General features: G+C 36.7%; 1 protein-coding gene across 2 annotated transcripts in view; it reads left to right on the top strand.

Moving 5' to 3' along the window:
• Positions 1–23,237, top strand: part of LOC123310592 — an 82,386-nt gene extending 59,149 nt beyond the window's left edge. For both annotated transcript variants that reach the window (XM_044894141.1, XM_044894142.1), the window contains 3 exons: positions 5,368–6,381; positions 20,716–20,904; positions 22,021–23,237. In XM_044894141.1, the coding sequence (XP_044750076.1) occupies positions 5,368–6,381; positions 20,716–20,904; positions 22,021–22,908 (2,091 nt within the window). In that variant the 3' untranslated portion in view covers positions 22,909–23,237. The remainder of the gene's footprint in view (positions 1–5,367; positions 6,382–20,715; positions 20,905–22,020) is intronic.
• Positions 23,238–23,636: the final 399 nt, after the last annotated feature.

Raw genomic sequence — 23,636 nt, 5'->3', positions numbered from 1 at the left:
TGACAGTTTCAGCAAGGCAAATCAATGAAAATTGGCCATAAAGGTCATAAAAATCAGTTCTTTTTATTTTCTCCTCTCCTAGGCTTCAAATTGGTTTCACATTCATTGAAAAAGTTGTAGAGCATAACATCTTCTACAAATTTGGGAATCCTTCTGTTATGTATTCTGTAAGTCTCAGTAATTGCTGTTCTGTTCATCTATAAACATGGTTTACGTTACAGAGATCATACCAGATATAGTATAATCTGTGTGTAACTATTAATTATAACTTAATTTAATTCTACAATATATAATTTCAAACATAAATAAATCTTTCCTAACATTCACTTCACTGTGAAGGCACTCCTGGCTCTTATTCAAAAGTCCAAACCGGGTTTTACGTTGCTCAAATTGGTGAAATTATCCTGTCATAATCGGTGAGTAGTTTGTCCCAATCGGTGAGTATATTTGTCCTAATCGGTGAGAATGTTTCGTCATAATCGGTGAGTATTTGGTATTATAGTTGGATGTTCTGATGTATTTTGTTTCATTCATTGAATTTATTAATTAAATCATTTGCTTCACTTATGTTCAACTGAACTAGCCATTCCCTGGTTGTCCTCTTAAATTTCTTATAATTTCTAATTTTTTTCAACTGAATTGGGATCACTGCATATACTTTAGAAACAAGGAATTGAGCTGATCTCTGTCCTATTCGCTTAAAACATTTTGAGGTATAGTAGGTTCTATCTTTATTTCTTGTTTCGTATTCATAATCTACGTTATTTAATGGTATCTTTCCCTTGAACACGCTTACGGCCATTTTTAGAATGAATAATTTCCTGATGTTGAGTATTTTGGATTTTTGGAATAGAGGCTCACTAGGGTATGTTATTCTTTTACTATATATGATTCTTAGTATCCATTTTTGAACTTTATTCAGACTTTCTAAATGACAATCGTAAATTCCGCCCCATCCCACTATCCCGTAACCAATTAGTGTTTCAACAAGAGCATTGTAGATCATTATCAAATACTTTTCTTGCATGCAGACTTTTTTTAAAGCTTTGAATTTATAAATTATTCCTCTCAATTTTCTGGTCAAGTTTTCCACATGTTTATCCCATCTCAAATGACAATCAATTATCACACCAAGGTAATTTGCACTTTTTGCTGCTGGTATACTTGTATTTGTGTCTATGTCTATGTTGAGTGATCTCTTCTGAATCCGAATTGCTCTGCTGGAATGGGATTCAGATTTTCAGTTTCTTATGTAAGCCTCCTGGCGATTACTCTTTCTACCACTTTTCCTAGGGCGGACAATAAACTTATCGGCCTGTAGTTTTGGGAGAATTTTTTATCTTTGCCTGGTTTGTTGAGCACTATGACTTCTGCAGTTTTCCACTTTTTCGGATAGTGTTCAGTCCTCATTATACCATATTATATCATATATTATATTTGTGAGAGCAGCTATACCTTTTCTAGGTAATTTCTTCAACATCGCATTCGTTATTTTATCACTTCCGGGAGCTTATCTATTTTTCAAACTTCTGATTATTTCCTTTATTTCAAATGGAGAGGTTGGTTTTTCTATTTTGTCGTCTACTGGTGGTTCGTCCATTTCTTCTTCGTTGTTCTCAACTTGTTCTTCCAGATCATCATTATCGTCATCACGTCTGTAATTTATTCTCGATTCTCTTTCGATCGAGTCCGCCAGTGCTTCTGCTTTATCGATATTCGTATATGCCATTCCTCTTTCTCCGTGGAGAGGTGGTATTTTAGTCTTTTCTCTTCTCAGACATTTTGGCATTTTCCATGCAGAATGATCGATAGTATTTAGTTCTTGAACTCTTTTGTTCCATCTATTTGTTCTCATGTCCTTCAGAGCTTTTTTTAGAACTTGGCTGTGTCGGTTTAGATTTCATTCATTTATTTATATCTGTTTTGTTGAGCCTGTATGTTTTTCTTAGTCTCTGATTTTCCCTGATGAGATCTTTGATTTCTCTGGGTGTATCACCGTGTGGATGTATCGGTGCTGGTCTCGTTATTTTCTTTGTGCTCTTTTTGTAGGCATCTAGTAAATTCTTTTCTAGTTTATCAACTGCATATTCAAGGTCTTCCGATGTGTTAATTGTTGGTATTTATGTTACCTCCGATTGTATCAGATGGCTATATTTAGTTCAATCGGTGTATTCTCTTGTTTGCATTAGTTCTCTTCTTGGCCCTTCTCCTATTGTTAATTCGATAGGGTTGTGGTTAGAGGTTCCGACCCACAAGGTCTCTATCGAGAATTCTCTAGTGATATTTTTCATAATTGCGATATCAATTATATCTGGTAATCCATTTCCGAATGCTAGGTACGTTGGTTCTTCAGGTCAAATAACGATAGCTTAATGTTTTTCAGCGAAACCTTTCAGTTTTCTGCCATTTCTGTTTTCCATCCTGCTGTTCCATTCTGGAGATTTACAATTAAAATCTCCGATGCAGATTTTTGGGTTTGTTCCATCTAATAAATTGTTGATCTCTTCTTCTAATAAGTTATTTGGGGGTCTTTTATATGCCGATGTGATTTCGACTCTTTGTCGATTTATTTCAGCAACAATCGTCACTTTTTCTATTTGTGACTCGTCAGATCTTCCTTTAAAATAGTGTTTCAGATCTCGTCTAACCAGTAACGCAATACCTCCTCCAGGGTTTGCGATTCTGTCACATCTATATATCTCATAATTCATGACGTTCAATCGCATATTTGATTGTTTCTTGTAAGGCTATAATATCAGGTTTTCTCTCTGATATTATTTCTTCTATCTCGGATTTTCGAGTTCTGATCCCGTTTATGTTCCATGAGACTATTTTGAGGAAATTTTTTCTAGTTGTATGTTCCATTATTTCAGTTTAATGAACATTCCTTGGAGTTTTTTCTCCATCCCTCTTTCGATTTTCAATATGATTTTGTTGGAAATTTTCACAGTAAAAGTGTCTAAATCGTCGGCGGATTCAGAAACTTTTCTGTTTTCTCTTGTTTTGTTGATCGTAGGTTTTGCTTGGACCATTTTCTGTTGCTGCTTCTTCAAGGAAGGAGCAACTTTACGTACTGCTTTAGCTACTTCTTTTTTCTTGTCGTCGTGTGGGCTTCTTTTTCTCCTGGAATTTTTGAGGAATCGTGCTCTGCTGAGCCGATCTCTGGCCTGTTTTCCTCTTCCTTGTCACCAATTTGAATTCGCTTCTTTCCTTTGTAGCTCGCTGGCGGGCCTTCTTCACCGCACAGAACGCATGTGGCATTTCTCTCCTCAACTTTTCTGCAATCTTTTGTGCAATGATTGCCCAAACATTTGACGCATCTGTATGGAAAAGAGCAATTGTTTTGGGCATGTCCGTACCTTTGGCATCTGAAGCATTGGCTTGGATTTTCTGCAATTCTTTTTGATTCCACTACAATGCAGAGATTGTAGAGGCGTCTTATTTCGAAAATCTCCTTTCTCTGAGTTTTGACCAGGCATAAGGGTATAAGCTTTTCTTGTTTTATTGGATGTCATTCTGGACACCTCGGCGTCATAGATTCCTTAGACTTTGAGATTGATTATTTCTAGGTCAGCACCTATTGAGAGATGCCTTATGACTGCGTAGATCTTTTTCTCTTCCTCCATCTGGTAGGTGAAGTACTCCTTACCAATCTGGTCCAAATATTTTGTTATGTTCCTGTTCCAGTCGAGGCTACGATCCTAATTCCGTCTTTTACGACGGTTGCTCTGTTGTAGCTGAATTTCTTCATGTAGAGAGCTTTTGAGATCCCTATCCAATCGGCTGTACCCAACGTCGTGATGGGTGGAATTTTATCTTTTTCAGGCAATTCCGTTGCTTTTTTTGCGGTCCCTTCGTCTGAAAATGAACTTTCTTTACGTGCGTGTTATTTGGCGGCGCGTTCTGGGTTTTTGCAACTTGAGTTGCAACATGTTTCTTTTTTTCCGGTTCTGGAGCTACTTCCTGTTTGGAGGAATTTTTGGGGACCGCTACCGGCTTTGCAATTTCTGCAAATGTGGGGGATTTCTGTGCCGTAATCTGTTTTGCAATTTCAGCAAAACTAAGGGATTGAGGTGCATTGTTTTTGTTACTTCCTCTCTCAAGAGGAGTATCTCCCCGACCAACTGAGCCACGGTTTCAGTCAGTTTATTTATTTGAGCCTTCAACTGCCCATTCTCTTCTTTGAGCCTTACAAGCTCCTCTGCTTCTCCATCGCTGAAGTCTTCGGTGTCCGTAGCTTCCATGTAGGATCTCTCGTTGTCTGAGACCTCCGACATGGCTTCTTGTCTGTATTAAACTATATGAGGTATTTCTTAATGATAATGAAATATTTGAAATCCTCACTACAATATTACTATAAAGCTATGTGGCTAAGTTATATATTTTCTATACTATCAGAAAAATAAATCGACTCACCAGTGATATCCGTGAAACCAGCGATCAATGATCTGGACTCAAGACACTGAATATACTGAATTTGAACGAATTTCCGCTCTATAACACATACACATATAGAACTTACAAAAACTTCGGAAGTTTCGTAGACGGAATCAAAAATTCCGTAGCTTCGCTAGTGTACACTTTCACTTCGACTTTCTCTTCCACTTTCACTATTACACCACTATGAAACACGTCTGCTTTGGTCGAGTTCTCAATCGGCAATGAATCCATCAAAAATTGGAAGTTCTGCAGCCAGTTCAACAAATTATTTCAGGTTAGAATCCCGCCCTCAAATATTTAAGTGGTCATTACAGGATCACTTAAATTTAAGGTTAGCTTTAGCCATTTAAATGTCAGTTAACAGCTGGTGCAACGTAATTTAAGTAAAGGGTTCATGTTAAGGGAAACTTAACACTAAGTGCGTTTGGTGCTAATCTGATCAAAAATTGCGCTTATGATATGTGTTTGCACTTAAAACCACTCGTGGCGCTTATGTCGCGCACGCTTCTGTTCTTTGACGAAAGAAAACATTATTTTTATTTTTTCGACTATGGCGTACCTTTTTTTTGTGATTTGAAAATATAGTGATTTCACAGAAAAAGGGACGGGGTTTAAAAAAAATTGTTCCATAATTGTGCCAGAATTGTATCATGGTTGAAAATTTAAATGAATAATAAAAATCTAATTTTTCACGAATCCGTTCTACCGATGAAGCAAGTGCCAATTCACCATGCTTACACCCCTATGGCCTTTGTTATATGATATAGATAAAATTTTAGTGAACACATTTTGCGTGAGACAACCTGTTTAATATAGGTTCCAAGAACGTATTTTTCAAATGAAATAGTTGAATTATCATTCCAATCCTCCTCCAAATATTTCATAATAGGAAAAGTTTATTTCATAATATTGCATTTGAACTTTCAGTTACCAGTAATATCTTCTGATTGGTGGGAAGAAATAATCAACCCGTGCACCAACGAGTTAGTTGGACAAGTTCAAGTACTCCTCGCCCTTGGAACCGAAGAACAAATTCGTAATTTACAGTTAGATAGAGGGTTTAATACACACTCAGTGAAGGCTAACTACCAAACTCCTTTGAAAAAAAATAAAGGTCAGCATTCCAAACAGTTCATCTTTGAAAAATCAAAGGCTCTTATCAACAAGAAGAAAATTCAAGCAAGTACAACAGGGAAAGTGAATTATAAAAGTACGGTGAAAGCTATCACGGCCACACAAAAATTCCCTAATAAAAGTACAAAAGATCAAGGTGTGCAGTTCGATATCGAAATGAATTCAGAAAAACCAATCAAAGAAAAAGCATTAGAGAACGAGAAGTTACAACAAATTTTGAATCATTTGAGAACAATGAGAAACCAACAACATGTAGCTTTGAAGGATAAAGAAATAAACACAGATGATGAAAATAAGCTGAAATCTAGTGAGCAAGTTAGCTCTTTAGATTCATGGACTGGGCAGAAAGGTGCCCAAGCAATTCCAGAAGATGTAAATTTCAATGCAGCAAATTCGAGCCAGCAATACCAAAGCATGTCTCCATTAATCAGAAGTACTTCCGATTTGCTCAACACCCTAAAAGCGGCCTTGTCTCTTCCTCCACCTCCACCGGTGTCTCCACAAAGCGATCATCGAAAAACGCAACAGATCTATGAAGACACACCTGAAAAAAAATCCCCTAGTTCTTTCAAAGTACACATTGCAATAAATCAAGCCATGCATTTGGCAGTTCGTAAAAAATCTAAAGTGAAGAAAAATAAAGGAAAAACCATGAAAATGGAGGATAACGTGAAACCAAGTACATATGTTACGTTCGAAACTATGCCTGGTCTTGATTTGAAAATGTCTCCTTTAGTACAAAAGTCGACAAATCCTCTATGGAATTATAAGTGTGATGCTCTTTTACCATCAGATTTACTGACAGATGTAAGTAAATACCTATACAGGGTCATTATTTCTTAACCTTACCCTAAATTATATGGCCAAATACAAATTCATTTTCATTCATTGCTGTATCCCGCAACCGAGAATAAATCTACAAAAAGACATAGAAAAAATAACAGACTTATAATTTCTTAGGGCTAATTGTGACTTTGTGCCCTCCTGTTACTGAAGAGACCCAACCGTGACCTACAGATCCTTCCACACTCCGAGCATGGATAGTCACCAACCAGGTCTGGCCGCCGCTGTATTCTTCTCGAGTTTCCATTATAACTGTGCACCATAGACCTCCACTCTGACCTGTCTAATGCTAGTTGTTTCCAGTTATGATTGGCATTAACTGATTTTAGGGATTGATGTAGTGTATCCTTAAACCGCTTATACTGGCCTCCTGGTTTCCGGGCTACCTCTGTCAATTCGCCATACAGAGCTATTTTGGGGAGTCTTGTGTCTTGCATCCTCAGAATGTGGCCGCTCCATCTGAGTGGGGTACTCCTTACTTGATTCTCAATTGTTGTACAACTCGCGCGTTGCAATACTTCTGCATTTGAAACTTTGTGGAACCATCTGATGTGCATTATTTGTCTTAGATGACGTTGTTGCGTTTGTTCAAGCTGTTTAATATGTCGCCTGTAGGGCGTCCAGCTTTCGCTTCCGTAAAGAAGCGTTGGGAGGACGACTGCTTTGTAAACAGCTGTCTTGGTCGTCAGATTGAGGTCGTGATTTTGAAACACCCTGACCTTTAGCTTCCAGAATGCCCGTGATGCCGAATTGATACGGTTGTGTATTTCCATGTCTGGGTTAACCCTAGTATTTATGAAGCTTCCCAAGTATTTACACTGCTCGACCTGTTCTAGAGTTTCATTCTCCAGGCTGATATGTGTTTGAAGGCTTTCTCACGGACTTACCACGATTTTGCGTTTTGTCGATATTGAGTCTAAGGCCTAAAGTTTCGTATATACAGGGTGCTTCAAAAAAATGTATACACACTTTGAACTTCCATAGAAAATTTATTTACCGTTCTACAAAGTTAAATTTCAGGAAAATAGAAAGCTGAAAGTCCAATGTAAATGAAACATAAATAACAAATGTTAATACTGTTCAAATTGGTGAACTGCAGCATCAATACAATTTTGAGTACGAGTCACCACAGATTCTGTACATCGTATCAAAACGTCCAATGAGATTTCTCTACGCAGCAGTGTACACTGCTTGAATCTCATTCCAAAGAATGTCTAGGTTACGTGGTTTACGTTTGTACACCTCATCTTTTACTGTGCCCCACAAGAAGAAATCCAGTGATGTAAGGTCTGGAGAGCGTGCTGGAAACTCGATTGGTCCCCTGCGTCCTATCCACTGGCCCGACAAATTTTGATCCAGGTAAGCTCGTACGTCCCTGTGATAGTGCGGCGTGGTTTACGTTTGTACACCTCATCTTTTACTGTGCCCCACAAGAAGAAATCCAGTGGTGTAAGGTCTGGAGAGCGTGCTGGAAACTCGATTGGTCCCCTGCGTCCTATCCACTGGCCCGACAAATTTTGATCCAGGTAAGCTCGTACGTCCCTGTGATAGTGCGGCGGAGCACCATCTTGTTGAAAATAAAAATCATCATTACCGTATAATGCACGAACGTTCTTCAAAACTCAAACGTACGTCCCCCATTTTGATATTACAAATTCCAACTGATAATATAACATAGAGGGAATATTATGCTGGCACCTGGCGAAGAAATATAACATTAGCCTTGTAGAGCGGGAAAACTACAATAGTTCAAAGTGTGTATACATTTTTTTGAAGCACCCTGTATGTTTATAGGTATAATAATCGTATTGATTCAATGAAATCTCAGATGGTACTGATTTATTGAATCCTCTGTCGTTACATACATATGTGTTATTACATATGACATCTCCCTTATTTACAAATGAATAAAACTAAAAAACTTAATTCTACATATATGTACAGCATAAATCAAATTCTATGACTTGAATACATTCATTTTTAATTAAATATTATTTTGGACGTCGAACTTTCCGTCCATACCTGGATACATAAATAGTCCTCCTAGTGTTGGAATCTGTATTCACTGACTCAAAATTATCTATATTATCCTCTTCACTAACAGTATCGCCAATTTCATTTGTATTAGTACTTGTACTAGGCATACAATCATTATCTTTATCATTCAATTTAACTTTAACATTAGAATCAATATTACCACTATCTTTATCATCCGTTTCTGAAAAATAACTGTAACTTCTAGTATAGTAAGGTTTAAGAAAATATCTGTTTCGTCTTATTACAACATCAGTGCTGGATTCTTTTACAAGATATGATCTCTCATTAATAGCTTTCACAACATAGCCTGTAACCCAAACATCACCTTTTTTAATATAATTTTTCTCATCAACATTTAATTTCCTTAATTTTCTAACAGATCTATCATGAAACATTTTCTGTTTTTTCTGCCTTTGGATCAAATTATTTCTTTGTCTTTGAAAATTAATATTTCTCGGTTGTAATGAACATGGCATTAAAGTTCTTGTTTTCCTTCCAAACACCTACTTACTAGGTGTAAGAATATCATTATCTATTGGAGTGTTTCGGTAATCTGGTAATGCAAGATCTAAATCGGTTTTGGATTCTGTACATTTTTTTAAAATATTTTTAATTGTTTGAATTGAGCGTTCCACCATTCCATTTGAACGTGGGTAATGTGGACTCGAAGTATGATGTTGGAATTGCCAATTTTCTGCGATTTTTTTAATTCAAAAGCTGTATATTGTGTCCCGTTATCAGACATAAGAATTTGTGGAATACCCTATCTTCCAAAAATATTTTTCAAATGTTTCACAATAGTATTTGAAGTTGTATCATTCACTTTACAGACTTCTACATATTTTGAAAAATAGTCAACCACAATAAGATATTTATCTCTACCTAACTCATACAAATCACAACCAAGTTTTTGCCGTGGATAATCTGGTACCCTGTGAGGTTTCAAAGGTTCTTTATAATTATTCTTTGAATATTTTAGACAAATTTCACATGAAGTTACAGTGTTTTCTATATCACGGTACATAACCGGCCAATAAAGATATTGCTTTGCTTTCAATATACATTTTGTGATACCCATGTGACTCAAATGAATTAATTTCAACATTCAAGGATTTAGGTACTACCAAACAATTTCCTTTATAAACTAGATTATCAACCATCATAAATTCTGCTCTGACATTGAAATATAATTTTGAATTTGACTCACACTTTGTTCTCGAGTCTGGCCATCCTTGTTTTATATAACTTGATACGATTTTAAGTTCATGATCATTCTCTGTTTCTTTTTCAAACTGTTTCAATCGAGTTTCGGTAATCGAAAAATTCTTCTTCAAATAATTTAATTGAGCTTCATACTCGTTATCGAAAATCTTGTCGCCATCATATGGCATTTTGATTCTGCTCAAAGCATCCGAAATATACATCTCTTTTCCTGGCTTATACACGACTTTCAATTTATAGAACATTCTTTGTAACCGTATCGGGCAATCAATTAAAGGTTTTTTGAATATATGAATGAGAGGCTTATGATCTTTTTCCACGATTATTTCTCTACCATATACATACTGGTGGAATTTTTTGACTCCATAAACAATAGCTAGCATTTCTTTTTCTATCTGAGCGTAAGATTTTTGAGTATTATTGAGTGATCTTGACGCATACCCAATAGGTTTTCCTTCCTGTAACAGAGCTGCCCCTAAACCGTCTCTACAGGCATCTACTGATAATACCAAATTTTTTGAAGGATCGTAAAAACTAAGAACAGGTTCTTTTATAATTATTTTTTTCAACTGATTGAAAGCATTCTTTTGTTCAAAACCCCATTGGAACAAAATGTCTTTTTTCAATAATTCCCTCAAAGGAGCGGTTAATTCAGATACATTTGGTATAAATTTATGTAAATAATTGATTATGCCTAAAAAACACTGTGATTCTTTGATGTTTGTCGGTTCTGGATAATTTTCGATAGCACTAATTTTTGAATTATCTGGTTTTATACCTTCACTTGTTATTTTATGACCTATATAATTTACTTCATTCAATGAAAATTGACATTTGCTAAAGTTGAATTTTATATTGCATTCACGCGCTCTTTCTAATACTTGCAATAATCTTTTATCGTGTTCATCTTCAGAACTTCCCCAGACTAAAATATCATCTACATAAATGTGAACTCCTTCGATGCCCTCAAAGCACTGCATTATTTTTCTCTGAAAGACTTCACTACTACATTTTAAACCGAAGGGCAATATTTTGAATCTATATCGTCCGAACGGAGTATTGAAAGTACAAAGCTTTGAATTATACTCGTCTAATGCTATGTTCCAGAACCCATTATTTGCATCGAGAACAGAAAAAACTTTTGCGTTTTTCAAACAACAAATGATATCTGTATATGTGGGAACCGAAAAATATTCACGTTTTATTGCCTTATTTAGATCTGTGGGGTCAATACAAATTCTGAAATCTTCATTAGGTTTATCCACTATAACCAGAGAATTCAGCTGTTGGCTCTAATTCCTTAACAATTATATTTGTTTTTTATAATTTATTCAATTTATTTTTTAATTTTACCAAAATTGCTTGAGGAAACCGTCTGGCAGCTTGTATACATGGCTTGACCGTTGTATCAATTTTTATTCTGTATTGGCCTGGCAGACAACCGATTCCATCGAAAACGTCCTTGTATTTTTCCAAATAATTTTCGGCGGAACCATCACTTAGGGTTCCAGCTATCCTGGCAATATTCAATTTTTCTATTGTTTCTCTACCTAGAACAGGTTTTCCATTAGATTTAGCAATGACAAATCCAACATCATATTTTTTACTTTTAAACAATACTGAGATATCAATATTACCTAAAACATTAATTTGAGTACCTGTATATTCAGTTAATTTTATTTTACTTTCAGTTATTTTTATATTTTGAAAATAACATTTATAAGTGACGTATGGAATAACATTTACGTCAGCGCCGCTATCAGCCTTGAAAGAAATTGTTTTATTAAACATATTCAAATCCGCAGTCCAGTTATCTTTATTTATGTTTTCTAATTCAATTAACCTTATAAAAAGTTCTTCATTGTCTGATGATTCTTCTTCATGTATCTCAATATTTTTATTTTTAGCCAATTTACTGAAATGATTCATTAATCCACAATTTTGACATTTTTTCCCATATGCTCTACAAAATTTCGGGCCATGAATGGAACCACATCTAGTGCATCTGAATTCATAAGATTGATTTGAATAATTATTATACGAAATTTTATTCCTATAAGTACTATTATCATTTGTACTTCCTTTTTTATACTGCTGCTTCTGTCTTCCATATCTCTGAGTGCTGTTCTTGTTCTTCTTCACTTCCATTAGGCCCACTTCTTTTGTCCTTGTCGCGCTCGATGAGTAGCTCGAACATAAAACTTCCAATTGTTTATGTGTTACTTCGGCAGATTTGCAGATTTCGACCGCTTTTATCAAGTCCAAGTTTTTTCTCCGGAGTAATCTGTCCTTCACGTTCTTATCTTTGATTCCCAATACCAGTTTGTCTTTTATCAATGGATCGTTCAAATTGTTGAATTCACTATTCAAACTAAGATGTTTTAATTGAGTTACATATTCATCCACAGATTCATTTTCCTTCATTTCTCTTGTAAAAAATAAATATCTTTCATAAGTCACGTTGATGGTGGGAAGGAAATGGGATTCAAATTTTTTCACTATACTTGCGAAGTTCTGAGTTTCCTTGGATTCTTGAAATTCGAACGTATTATATATTTTCAGGTCTCCAATGCAATTGAGTAAAACAAACAGCAGCTTTGTATTTTTCACTCTCCATTTCAGCTTTGGTTGCTTTCATGTATATTTCAAATTTTTGAATGAAAAATTTCCATTCAGCGGCATTATCACCATTTAACTTTAGCTCGGAATGAGGGCGTGCACTTTTATCCATTTTCTCACTTTTCCGACTGCGCCATATAATAATCGTATTGATTCAATGAAATCTCAGATGGTACTGATTTATTGAATCCTCTGTCGTTACATACATGTGTTATTACATATGACAATAGGTGTCCAGCATTATCTGTAGATCCTCTGGGCTGCTAGCGATAAGTGTGCAGTCGTTTGCTTATTGAAGTTCCGTGATAAACTTTGAACGGGTTTTTGCTCTGAGGAGCTTCAGGTTAAATGGCCTCCATCAAATCTTAATCTTATTCCAACACCTCTTACAAGCATACTCATGTCAGCAATTAACGAGACAGCTATGGCGAAAATATTGAATAGTAAAGGTGCTATCACGCAGCCTTGTTTTATTTCAGAGTCGGTTGAGAAATGGTCGGTTGTAGAGCCATTATGATGGATTCTAGCGGTATTGTTGGTATGAAGGTTTTCACACACTGCTAAAAAATTTTCGGGTACTCCAAGGCGTCCCATGATTTTCCATAGCGCCCTCCGATTCACCGAGTCGAAGGCCTTACTTAAATTGATGTAGGCTGTATATATTCTTGATTGTTGTTCACGGGCCTTCTCTTGCAGCTCTCGCAATGTGAAAATTAGGTCCTCCGTACCGATTTGGTCGAAAGCCGCACTGGGATTCAGATAAAAGCTTTTCTAAGAGTGAAATCAGACGATTTGCCATAATCTTCAAGAGAATTTTGCCGGTCACGCTAAGCAACGATATGCCCCTGTAATTGTTGCAATTTGACGTATCGCCTTTGTTCTTATAGCAGTGGCGGCTTGTCCTATGAGGCAGGTGAGGCAGTGCCTCACCAAATAAATGCTGGAAATTACACGTATTAATCGAATATTTTATTAATCCATTTCATCATTTTTTCGGTCCAAATTTCCCATCATACCGTACGGCACTCTGTTTTCAATAATAATTATGCTCAATCTTACGATTCTTCTATATTCATCCCACTTTCTCTTTGAGAAGTAAGAGGTTTGAGGCATGCCTACGCGCTTTCTTGTCTAGCGCGTGATCTACATCGATGCGACGCGAATATATCCACACGCCTTTGAAAGCGACTTCTGCTTCTAATGATCATTTTGAGGCATGCCTTGGCTCTCGTACAGCGAACATTCCATGTCCTCGGCAAACTGCAATTATTCTGCACTGTTCGGGAAGCGGGATATAGCGCTTGGATCTACCAAGAATAGGTACGTGAAGTTTAAAATAATTATCCGGCAAAGAATTATTTTCCTATGTGTAGATATGTAAACAGGGTGTTTTGAAGGTGAGGCTTTTCTTTCAACGGAATATCCAAAACTTTCAAAATGAAAAAAAAAATTTGAAAATCATTACTGAAATAGATCCTAATACACCTTAGACCGTTTGTTAGGTGAATTATCGCAAAGCAGTGAGAAAAAACTTATCTCCTGATTCGACCATGTGTTTTCGTTTAGGATTATGGAGGGTACCCTCAATATTTAGGGTGTTGGCTCGTTCGATATTTACGTGGTAATGAAAATGGGAACTTAGGATTGCCGAATTGTTCTCATTATTTTTTTAGTAACTTTAGCCCGTTTGCAACAGCCGAAAATTCTCTAGAGAATTTACTCGAGAATTCATGCGCCGTGAATTCTTTACCGTTACATACGCAGTTTCGGTAGAATTCACTGTTCAGTTGCATACAAAATAATCTCTGCTTTTTTCATACTAAAATTTGGTAGAGAATTCTCCAGAGAATTCTCGGCTGTTCCAAACGCGCTTTACACGATTTTATGAAATGACTCATTTCCATACCAACTGACAGAAGAGACTTAGGACACGAGTGTAAAACATAGAATAATACTCAAAATCTCACCAATAAAATTGGTTTAAATTATTCACGCATTTTTTCACAATGGGTATCACAATCTTCTTGTTCGAACATTCCAACAATCGTCCTAAAAATGAGATGAAATGGGGAAATATCATAGCAGTTTTTCAACATAACTAACATAGCACTTTCAAGAAACTGCCTCGATTTTCTAATTTTTATTTTAATCCTGAATTCAACGATATAACAATTATGATTCTCTCAGAAAAGACCTAATGCATCTAATCAGATAAACTTGCTACTGAACCATTCATTGTCCAGCCATATGTTTATATGTTTTGTTCCGTTTTTGCGATGACGGAGTCATCTTCCACAGTCCCGTACTTGAAATTTAATGAAATTTCGTCGAACTTCTAGGGGTTGTATCTCAGCCGTCTTGGATATTTTATGTAGACAATTTATGGTGAAACGACTTATTTGATGAGTTCCAAAAAAAAGCCTCACCTTTGAAAATACCCTGTATACAGTAGTGTTCGCTTACAACGGCTCCGTTTTCAGCGAACTTTTTCGCATATAACGAACCAATTTTTAGAGAATAAAAATAATAGTTAATTCCTGATGGCTATTTACATTTATCCTTTATTGCGAACTTTGTTTATAGCAAACCGTTTTTGGCGATCCCTTGAGGTTCGTGTTTTTTTCTGATATGCCTCACCATGTCATAGTGTCACGGGCCGCCACTGTCTTATAGAGGTTGATAACTAAAGCGTCTCTTGTGGCACATCTCCCTGTTCCCAGATCTTTCGGAACAGAGCTAGGAGACTATTGACTACAAATAGTATATAATTGAAAGACCATACTATAATATCCTTTATATGCAACTAGAATACGGTTCTTTATCCAAATTCATGAAAGGATTATTTCTCAAATATCCCTGCTCATTTTCAATAATATTTGTATTCATTTCGATATCTCAATAGTCGCTACGGTAATTTCTGACATTTCAATATTTCTGTATAGGGTATTCCTTGAACATATATTTTGAAACTGGATTCTTGAAGTCAAAACTACTAGCTACATAATACAAATACAGGGTGTCTGTAAACGAATGTGAAAGACTGAGGGAGATGATTCCTCGATGAAAATAAGCAGGGGTAGTTCCTATAACCTTTTTTCGAAATCGACCTCCCAAGATACGGCCTTTGGAAGGCGATGACGAGTTGACAGTTTTAAATTTTTTTTACGGGTTCTAAAAAACACGTGAGTCATAAAGCTATAAACAATAACTTCGAGGACTTTTTTTTCCCGCAACCGTAAGGACAAAACGTTACTTCGGGGACAGTCCTCAAAATTTCATTTTTTATCCAACAATGAGATTGAGGATCGCAAAACGTTTTCGGGGACAGTAACAAAATACTGAGGACAGTATTATCGGGGACCGCAATTGAAGTTCGAGGACACCAGGGATACCTATAACATTTTTTTAGTACCGTTTTCGGATAATATGGAAAACTTAAATAAGACATGTTTCCGTATGAATCATGGCTGCTTAACATGCAAATTTATCAACAATTTGATAATTTAATGTATCATAAGAAAGCGAATGTCTTGAGTTTCCGTTTTTGCTTCCAAATGAAATTTTTCTGCGTCCTGCCGTTGTTGGTTGTACCGCAATATTTTTTTCCTGTGGTAAAATTTAATCATGGAGTTATTTGCAGCACTCTTATAGTGGAAAGCAATGTAATGACCAGAGAGGAGAGAAGACTCGGAATAAACATCCTTTTTTATTCAACTTGTCAAGTGTCGCATATTTGAGTTTTTCTTAGTTTTTGGGTAATTTGTAAAGTAACGAATTTGGACCGGACTTTTCGCCAGGTTCCTTCGTGAACCGTGAAGCGATTGTCGCATTTCGCATTCCCGAATATTCCTGAAAAAGCGTCTGGAAGCGTATCAAAAACTTTTTCTGGGGCCTGGGGATATAAATGCGCTACTCGCTGATAGTGCTGAAGCAGTCAGTAATTCAGTACACGATAGCGGTGACCGACCAAGGAGTGAAAATAAATAAGTGGAAATGAAAGTAGTAGCGTAATATTGTAAGAAATTCAGTAACAGTGTGTTCAAATAGAGTAAATAAATTAGTTGAAGAAAGAGAACTTCAATTCATTACTGTACGTTATGTAAACGTAATCAACTCCACAACTCCCCTCAAAGTTTTTGTCTCTCTATATGTCTGTTTGACTTTTAGAACATAGATACATGGAATGGACATCCAGCGCTACAAATGAATGTTTAGTAGTACATACATTCGATGTTTCTCCGTCTAGCGCAGCACCAAAGCCCTGGCGTTATATGAAAAAATTTACTTCCTATCTTTTCGAATTGAAAATTGATGTGACAAAAATGTCCGATTCAAGTGTCTCAATTGTGATTGGCGACAATATGCAACTATCTCACTCCAGTCTTTGGAATGTTTATTTTCTATTCCATATATCTATGTTCTAAAGGAATAACTGTACAGGGTGGGCAAAAATCGATAGAATTGAATGGCACCTGTGTAACCATGAGAGCTAGGGAAAAATGGATGGCACGTTTCCGACCTCGATTTTCGAAAGGTGGATGATGGCCAAAACCGCCCCCCCCCCTATATTCTTTTGTTTTCAAGTGATGAGTGAAAACTCATTTCTCGGCTCTTTGAATTTGTGCATCTATTTCGTAAAGTTTCAGTAATATCGAAAAACAAATGGTACATTGGCGTAGTCCGCCACTTCAGTGATAGTGTGGTAACTTGCTTTTTTTTTAATATAAACCCTATGTTATTTTTGCATATTCCAGTACCATATTTTTTCTAATTCAGAATATATAGAATTATAAGTCGTGTCTCTTGTTGTTCTTCCAACAAAAAAAACCCAAAAACTGATTCGGTCAAGTTGGCAAGTCATTTTCATTGATAATATGATAATGAATTATATGATTCCATGTTGTGTCAGGTTATGAGAGATCACTTTGATATCTGGTGTTTGAAAGGGCTGTGTAATAGTATTTAGATTATCTACCAGTTAAAAAGGTTCCAGAACATATTCATTTGAATTCAGGTTCACAATTATCAATGAAAATGACCTGCCAATATTACCGATCTAGTTTTTGATTGTTTTTTCATTGGAAAAACAACTAGATACACGACATATATTATATATTCTGAATCGAAAAAAAAAATGGGACATAGGGGAGTGACGAATTCATTAACATCTACATCATCATTGTCCTGATTATCATTAACAAAGTTAGTTAGTTACTTTACATTTAACTGATGCTCTTTTTCTTTTAAACAATTCTAATTCTGTTTTAAATTGTTCGGATGTCACAATTATTCTTTCTTGAAACTAAATATGAATTGAAATAATGCCAAAGTGAGATTATACAATGAACAAAACGGTGAAATTAACTCCTATCTATCAAAACTACTTTTGCAATAATGATCAAATGAAGAATGAGCGAGAATGAACGATCTAACCTTATCCCGATTTTTCGTCCCCTGAATGTCCAACCTGTGTCGTATGTGTAGGGCAATGTTCCAGTGCGCTTTGTCCACCAATGTATACTGTATTCAAAATTACAGTGCTTTCTGTCTACAACTGTGGCCTCTTCCGAAGTCTCCAATCCTCCAAATACACTTTTCCAACTCCTTCCCGGCCGATGGTGCAAAATTTATGTTAGTGAATTATTTCTTCAGAGTTGTTTAGTTGAAATTGGAAAGGAAAGGGGTTTATTCCTTTAACCATTTATTTCCAATATCTGCCACTCGGAAACCCCGTTGGTACGACCTTTGTATATTTTTCTTAATTTTCGTATTGCGATTTGCAATGCGTAGAACTATCATTTTTTAACCTTAATGCTGACTATGGACCGATACCTCTCTTTTTCTTTTTTTATTCACCTCGCTACCGACTCGTCATCTTTCACGCATGCTGAATCGGCACCAGCATATTGCTTCTAGTTTGCCTTCCCTTGAGTAAAACAAACTGATTCATGTACAGGGGCAGGCCGAGTAGGCACCCGACTACCCAAGTGAACTACAAGTCAAAAAATTAAGTTTCAATCTCCAAAACAAGGATTGACTTCGACCAGCTGAAGGATCGTTAGCTTCGCATAGATTGGGATGAGGCTCTGTGTTCCGAAGATATCGATGCTAAGTGCGATTCGTTCAAAGATTCACTCACTAATTAAATCAGATCCTGTTGACGAACAAAAATTAGCAAAGTGAATTCATCGAAGCCTTAGATAGATAACAGAGTGGTATGCCAGTTATGCGTACGAGAAGAAATCTGTAGCAGCGTTACCTGCTGTACCTTCAAATCAATTCACAATTCGAAGGTCCCTATCCCTTCACTGCGAAAAATATCGAACGCTTTTTGTCATGATAACGATGAAGTTGCCGTTGAATTTGCTGGATGCTTTGCTGGAGCATTCACTCGTGAACCACCTGGAGTCATACCGGAGGTTGAGACCACCCGGTCTTCTGCTTCTTCTGACTGTATTGAGGTAACTGAGGAGGAAGTGAGAAGATCGTCAAGTCAGCTAGTGCTCCTGGGCTGATCTTCCCGCCATTGTTATGAAATCCCGTGCCGACCAAATTTCAAGACCTTTTACTGAAGTTATCCGCTCCTCTTTCGGTTCAGCTAGAGTAGGTACCAAAGGGGTGTCGTTCAGCGAGAATAACTTCAAATTTCAAATCCGGAGACAAACTATCAGCAACTAATTATACACCAATCAGTCTGACTCCGATTGTGGCAAATTTGCTGAAAAATTAATTGTTCGAAAATGCTTCCTTTCTTGATCTCCAGCAAAACGATACCCGACTGTCAACATGGTTTTATTCCTGGCCGCTCGGTCTACTTGAATCCCTTGATGCATGGACTAAGTGTCTTGACTCAAATAATCCAATCGATGTGGTGTATTGAGATTTCTCGATAGCGTTCGATCGAGTCCCATTAAGAAGACTTCTCCATAAACTGGATCATTTTAGCATTAGAGGGGAGTTGCTTCGATGGATCGAATCATTTTTTTGAGTGAACGTCATTTCTCCATTAGAGTCGGCGATTCTCTATCCCGGAGTGAGATTGTAACGAGTGGTGTCCCACAGGGTACCGTCCTTGGGCTACTGCTCTTTCTCATCTACGTTGCTGACCTTCCGTGATGTGGTCTTCGTTCTCCTTCTACGCAGATGACCTTAAAATATTTCCCGAGGCGTAGTCCTCTACAATCCATAGGGGTCTAAACACCATATCTGAGTGCTTGGCTTGGCTTGGCTTCTTCCTCTCAATACTGAGAAGTGCAAAGTGCCTCACTTGGGTAGAAATAATCCACGTCGATCCTATTGTATCAATGATGCTCCCCTTCAAATCGTCGAACGGCATAGTGACCTGGGGTTGATAATGACGTCTAATATTTCCTGTTCAGCTCGCATAGGTGAGGTTGTAGCAAAGGCTAGGAGAATGCTGTATTTAATCATTTATTCAAAAAAGCATTTCCTCGGTGTTCGATAGATACGGCGAAGATACTCTATGCGAACTATGTGCGACCCAAACTCGAGTTCGCCGGACCTGTTTGGTTGCGCGCCCACATTGGTTCGCCATCGTGATCGACTCGAACGAATCCAACGTTGTGCAACGCATATGCCGCATGATGTGGTTCGTCCAAGCTGTGGAAGTAGATTACGTCTATTCGGCTTTCGTTCCTTATGGATCGCCGTGAACGTGGCGCTGCATGGCTTATTCGGTTGTGGTCTACTTAATCTCTTCACCCTCAACATGGCCACCTTCGTGGCCATCCACTGAAGCTGTACCACGAAATGTAGCGCACGACGCAAAGACAAAGGTTTTTTAGTCAATAGAATCTTGGACATGTGGACTTCGCTACCGGACCATATTTTCTGCGCCCCTGGTGTGAATGCTTTCAAGAACATGCTAGATGCGCTTGACTCTTAGTGCGGTGTTCTTTTTTTTTCGGGTATTTATTGCGTGCATTTAATATTTATGTTGTTGGTTTTATAGGTCTAGACCTCCCCTCTTATCTTTATGAAATAATAATAATAATGGAGTTCAATTCTTTTTTGACAGCTCCTGAGTGTCTGGCCGAAAAAATGGCCCACGGAATGTGTGCCACATTATGCTGTTATTAGACATCAAGTCTTAAGTGATGTCCTATTATTTTTTCATCTTTCTGACCGAATACCTGCAGATTGGCCCACTGTACACCTCAGCAAATACGCATACGTTCTAAGTATGACGGCACTATTTTAAAAAAAATTTGTTTCGCCTGAGGGCACTAGGATTTTACTCCTTAATAATAATGTTCAGATAAGAAAAATCGAATTTTCTTTTCAATTATTCAATTCCCCAATAAACAGGAAAATTTTTTCGATTTCTGCGTGGCCTTTAATTGATGTGGAACATGAAAACGCCTCCATGTTACTAGTTTGAATGAAATGATCTATTTTCAGAACAAGCAACGTTTGATTTTCAAAGTTTGGAGGAAATCTACTAACACCAACATGATACCAAATTTGCAGACTGATTCAATAATCGGTTTCGCAGCAGTTGATCTAACAGTACTCTTGTCTGGATTGCCAAATGTTAAGGGATGGTTCAATATAATCGATCTTTCATCAAAATGTAATGGGCAAATTAATGTAAGTAAATTAATGGCTCTTAAAATATTTAACTAGTGAGCCCGTAGATCCACCTTTTGGGTCGATTCACCTAAAAAAATCTAAGAATAAAATAAAATTTATGATTACCGAGCCCAACCCTCCTACCCCACCATGATTCCACTGAAGTAACCCACCTTTGTACCTTCAAAGACCAATGAAACTTTGCATATAATTTAGTAGGATCAAGAATTTTTTTCAAGATAACGAACCTAGGCCGGATCTGTCGCTGATATCGCAAGTAAGGACTCGAGGTTTGTTTTCCGGAATATTCTGGAAATGGAATCTCCCAAAGAACTCTCTGGAATATAAATACACTGAAAAGTTGAAGCCAACTTTGTTAGTCGGAAAAACTCCATTGGTGAATTACCGCTGACAGTTTGAAGCAGCGGCCAAAGTAAACGGATGGAATGTAACGGAAGAAGTTGAACTTATACTCGCATTACGCGGAGAAGCGACAAATATCCTGCAAATCTTTACCTCCCAAGAACAGTGTTCTTCCAATTACACACTATCGCATTTTGTGGCAGAACTTCCTCAAATGTCCGGTGGCATTGCTGTACCTAGTGTTATCCAAGAAATTCTGTCAACTCCAAACTCTTCAGCAGCAGAATCACGAGATTGGAAAGATGCTACAGTTGAGCAAGGCTCAGAGAAACATCTGACAACTGATTACTAAGAAGCATTCTTGAGATAAACCGTCATATGTACAGAATTTCATACCTCTCCAAGTTGCTCTTTAATTCTACCCAGCATTATTTCTTGTGTTAGTGAGATTTCCTGATTATCCCGGATAATACACTGAGATTTCAATATTTCAGTAATGTATCTTTCATAGTTCTCCGTATAATTGTGAGGTTGAGAAAAAATTACTGCATTTCCATGATTGGTAAGAAACAAAAAAACTCTTGAATTTTCAGAGTGATCTCTGAAGGAGCAATTTGAAGGAGTGATTTCAGAAATAATTGATCACTGTGTATACGTTGTAAATTTTTTTTCTTCGAGATGGTTCATACCTTACAGAGTTTGAAAGAACATTTAATAATTGCATTATATTAATATAACATTTGAAAATTATAGGTCTCATTTCTTTCGCAGATACATATTACTCCTTTGGAAGATTTGGCAATTTTTCGGACACATACAGACTTTCCCCTCAGTTGTACATCCACTATTGTGAACACTCACTATCCAAAAAATTCATATCCAACTGAAATTTCATTTCTATCTCCCGATTGCCCCGACGATCATAGCTATGAAGATGAAGCAGACGGTGAGCTTTTGAGTAGAGCTCTGAAGAGACAATTTGCAGAATTAGATGAAATAACTCAGAGATTACGTTTACGATTATCTTTTGTTACCAAGGAAGAAACGGAAGAGGATGATGACGAAATAGCCGAACAGTTCGAAAAGGATATAAACACTTTGTCCATAGAGGAGGATTTTGATATGGTGAATTTCGAACATGAGGTTTCAAATAACGCTCCTCAGATTTCCGATCTTCTGAAAATAGAATGTTCTAGCGAATCCAGTAACGAACATACCAGTGTACATAATGCTTTATCCATTTCAACAGCAGAAACAAATGTTGACAGAGAAGTTGAAGATAGCTTAAGTATTCTGGATAGACAACTTCTGATAGGGAAACACAGGATCGATACTCTGCTAGGAAAACTTAGTTTGATTTCCGGTGATATGAACAATTCAAGATATATATCAGGATGTCCAGGATCAAACTGTGAAGAATCTGCAAATATTGATACTGAGGCAATTCTGGAAGATCTCAATCGCAATTCTCGTCCAAATATACACGCCAGTACAAGTTATGATAAGGCCATGTTCCAACAAATCTATGAATATCCTAATAACGAAGATGGATGTAACCTCTCTAGTAATACGAGTGTTATATCCCATTTAGAGGAATCCAGACCTACACCTGATGGTGAAGGTACCCTTTCAGAAGAATTGAAGAATATGCCGATGTAAATGAAAATGTTTTGGAACCTGAAAAATGTATCACTGATTTTGTTCTGACTGTTCAACTTATTGTCAATATTTAAAAACTGTATTGTCAAGTTCTATAGAAGCTCCTAATGGGTAAGGTAAATATTGATTTCTATATGACAAAATAAAGGTAACACTGATATAAATAAAGGATTTCGAATAACTTCTGCTAAGTATGTGCTTTAGCGAATCAATTCCGATATACTCACCTATTCAATATATATGATAGACAATGATTCAATCCGCATTTTCAATATTTGACTTAAATATGCTTGATGAATTTGTTTCAGCAATAAATTATTTTCAGAAGTCACTGATTTGTTGAAAATTTTTTATTTCATAGTCTATATCCCAATTCGTACCAAATTTGGATTTGTAAGTTGCCTTTCCACTAGGATTAGATTAAAGATATTTCTGGTGATCTATGATTGTCTCCAGAGGATAAATAAATAAATAATAACATTATTTCAAGGAATCTTCGTACAAAGATCAAATGAAATCGACGTCACAAAAATACATCTACAAACGCTTTGCAGCTACAAAGTATTCGCTCAGTGAATATGGCTCAATATCAATAAGACAGTTTTTCAGTCTTTTTTTGAAAACATTTATGTTATTTAAAATTCTTATATTATTTGGAAGTGCATTGAATAATTTTATGCACATGTAAGAAGGATATTTTTCCGTTAACGATAATCTGTGAATGGGAT

The sequence above is a fragment of the Coccinella septempunctata genome, chromosome 3, assembly GCF_907165205.1.
Source record: "Coccinella septempunctata chromosome 3, icCocSept1.1, whole genome shotgun sequence".
Lineage (NCBI taxonomy): Eukaryota > Metazoa > Arthropoda > Insecta > Coleoptera > Coccinellidae > Coccinella > Coccinella septempunctata.
This window is presented reverse-complemented; position numbering and strand designations above follow the sequence as displayed.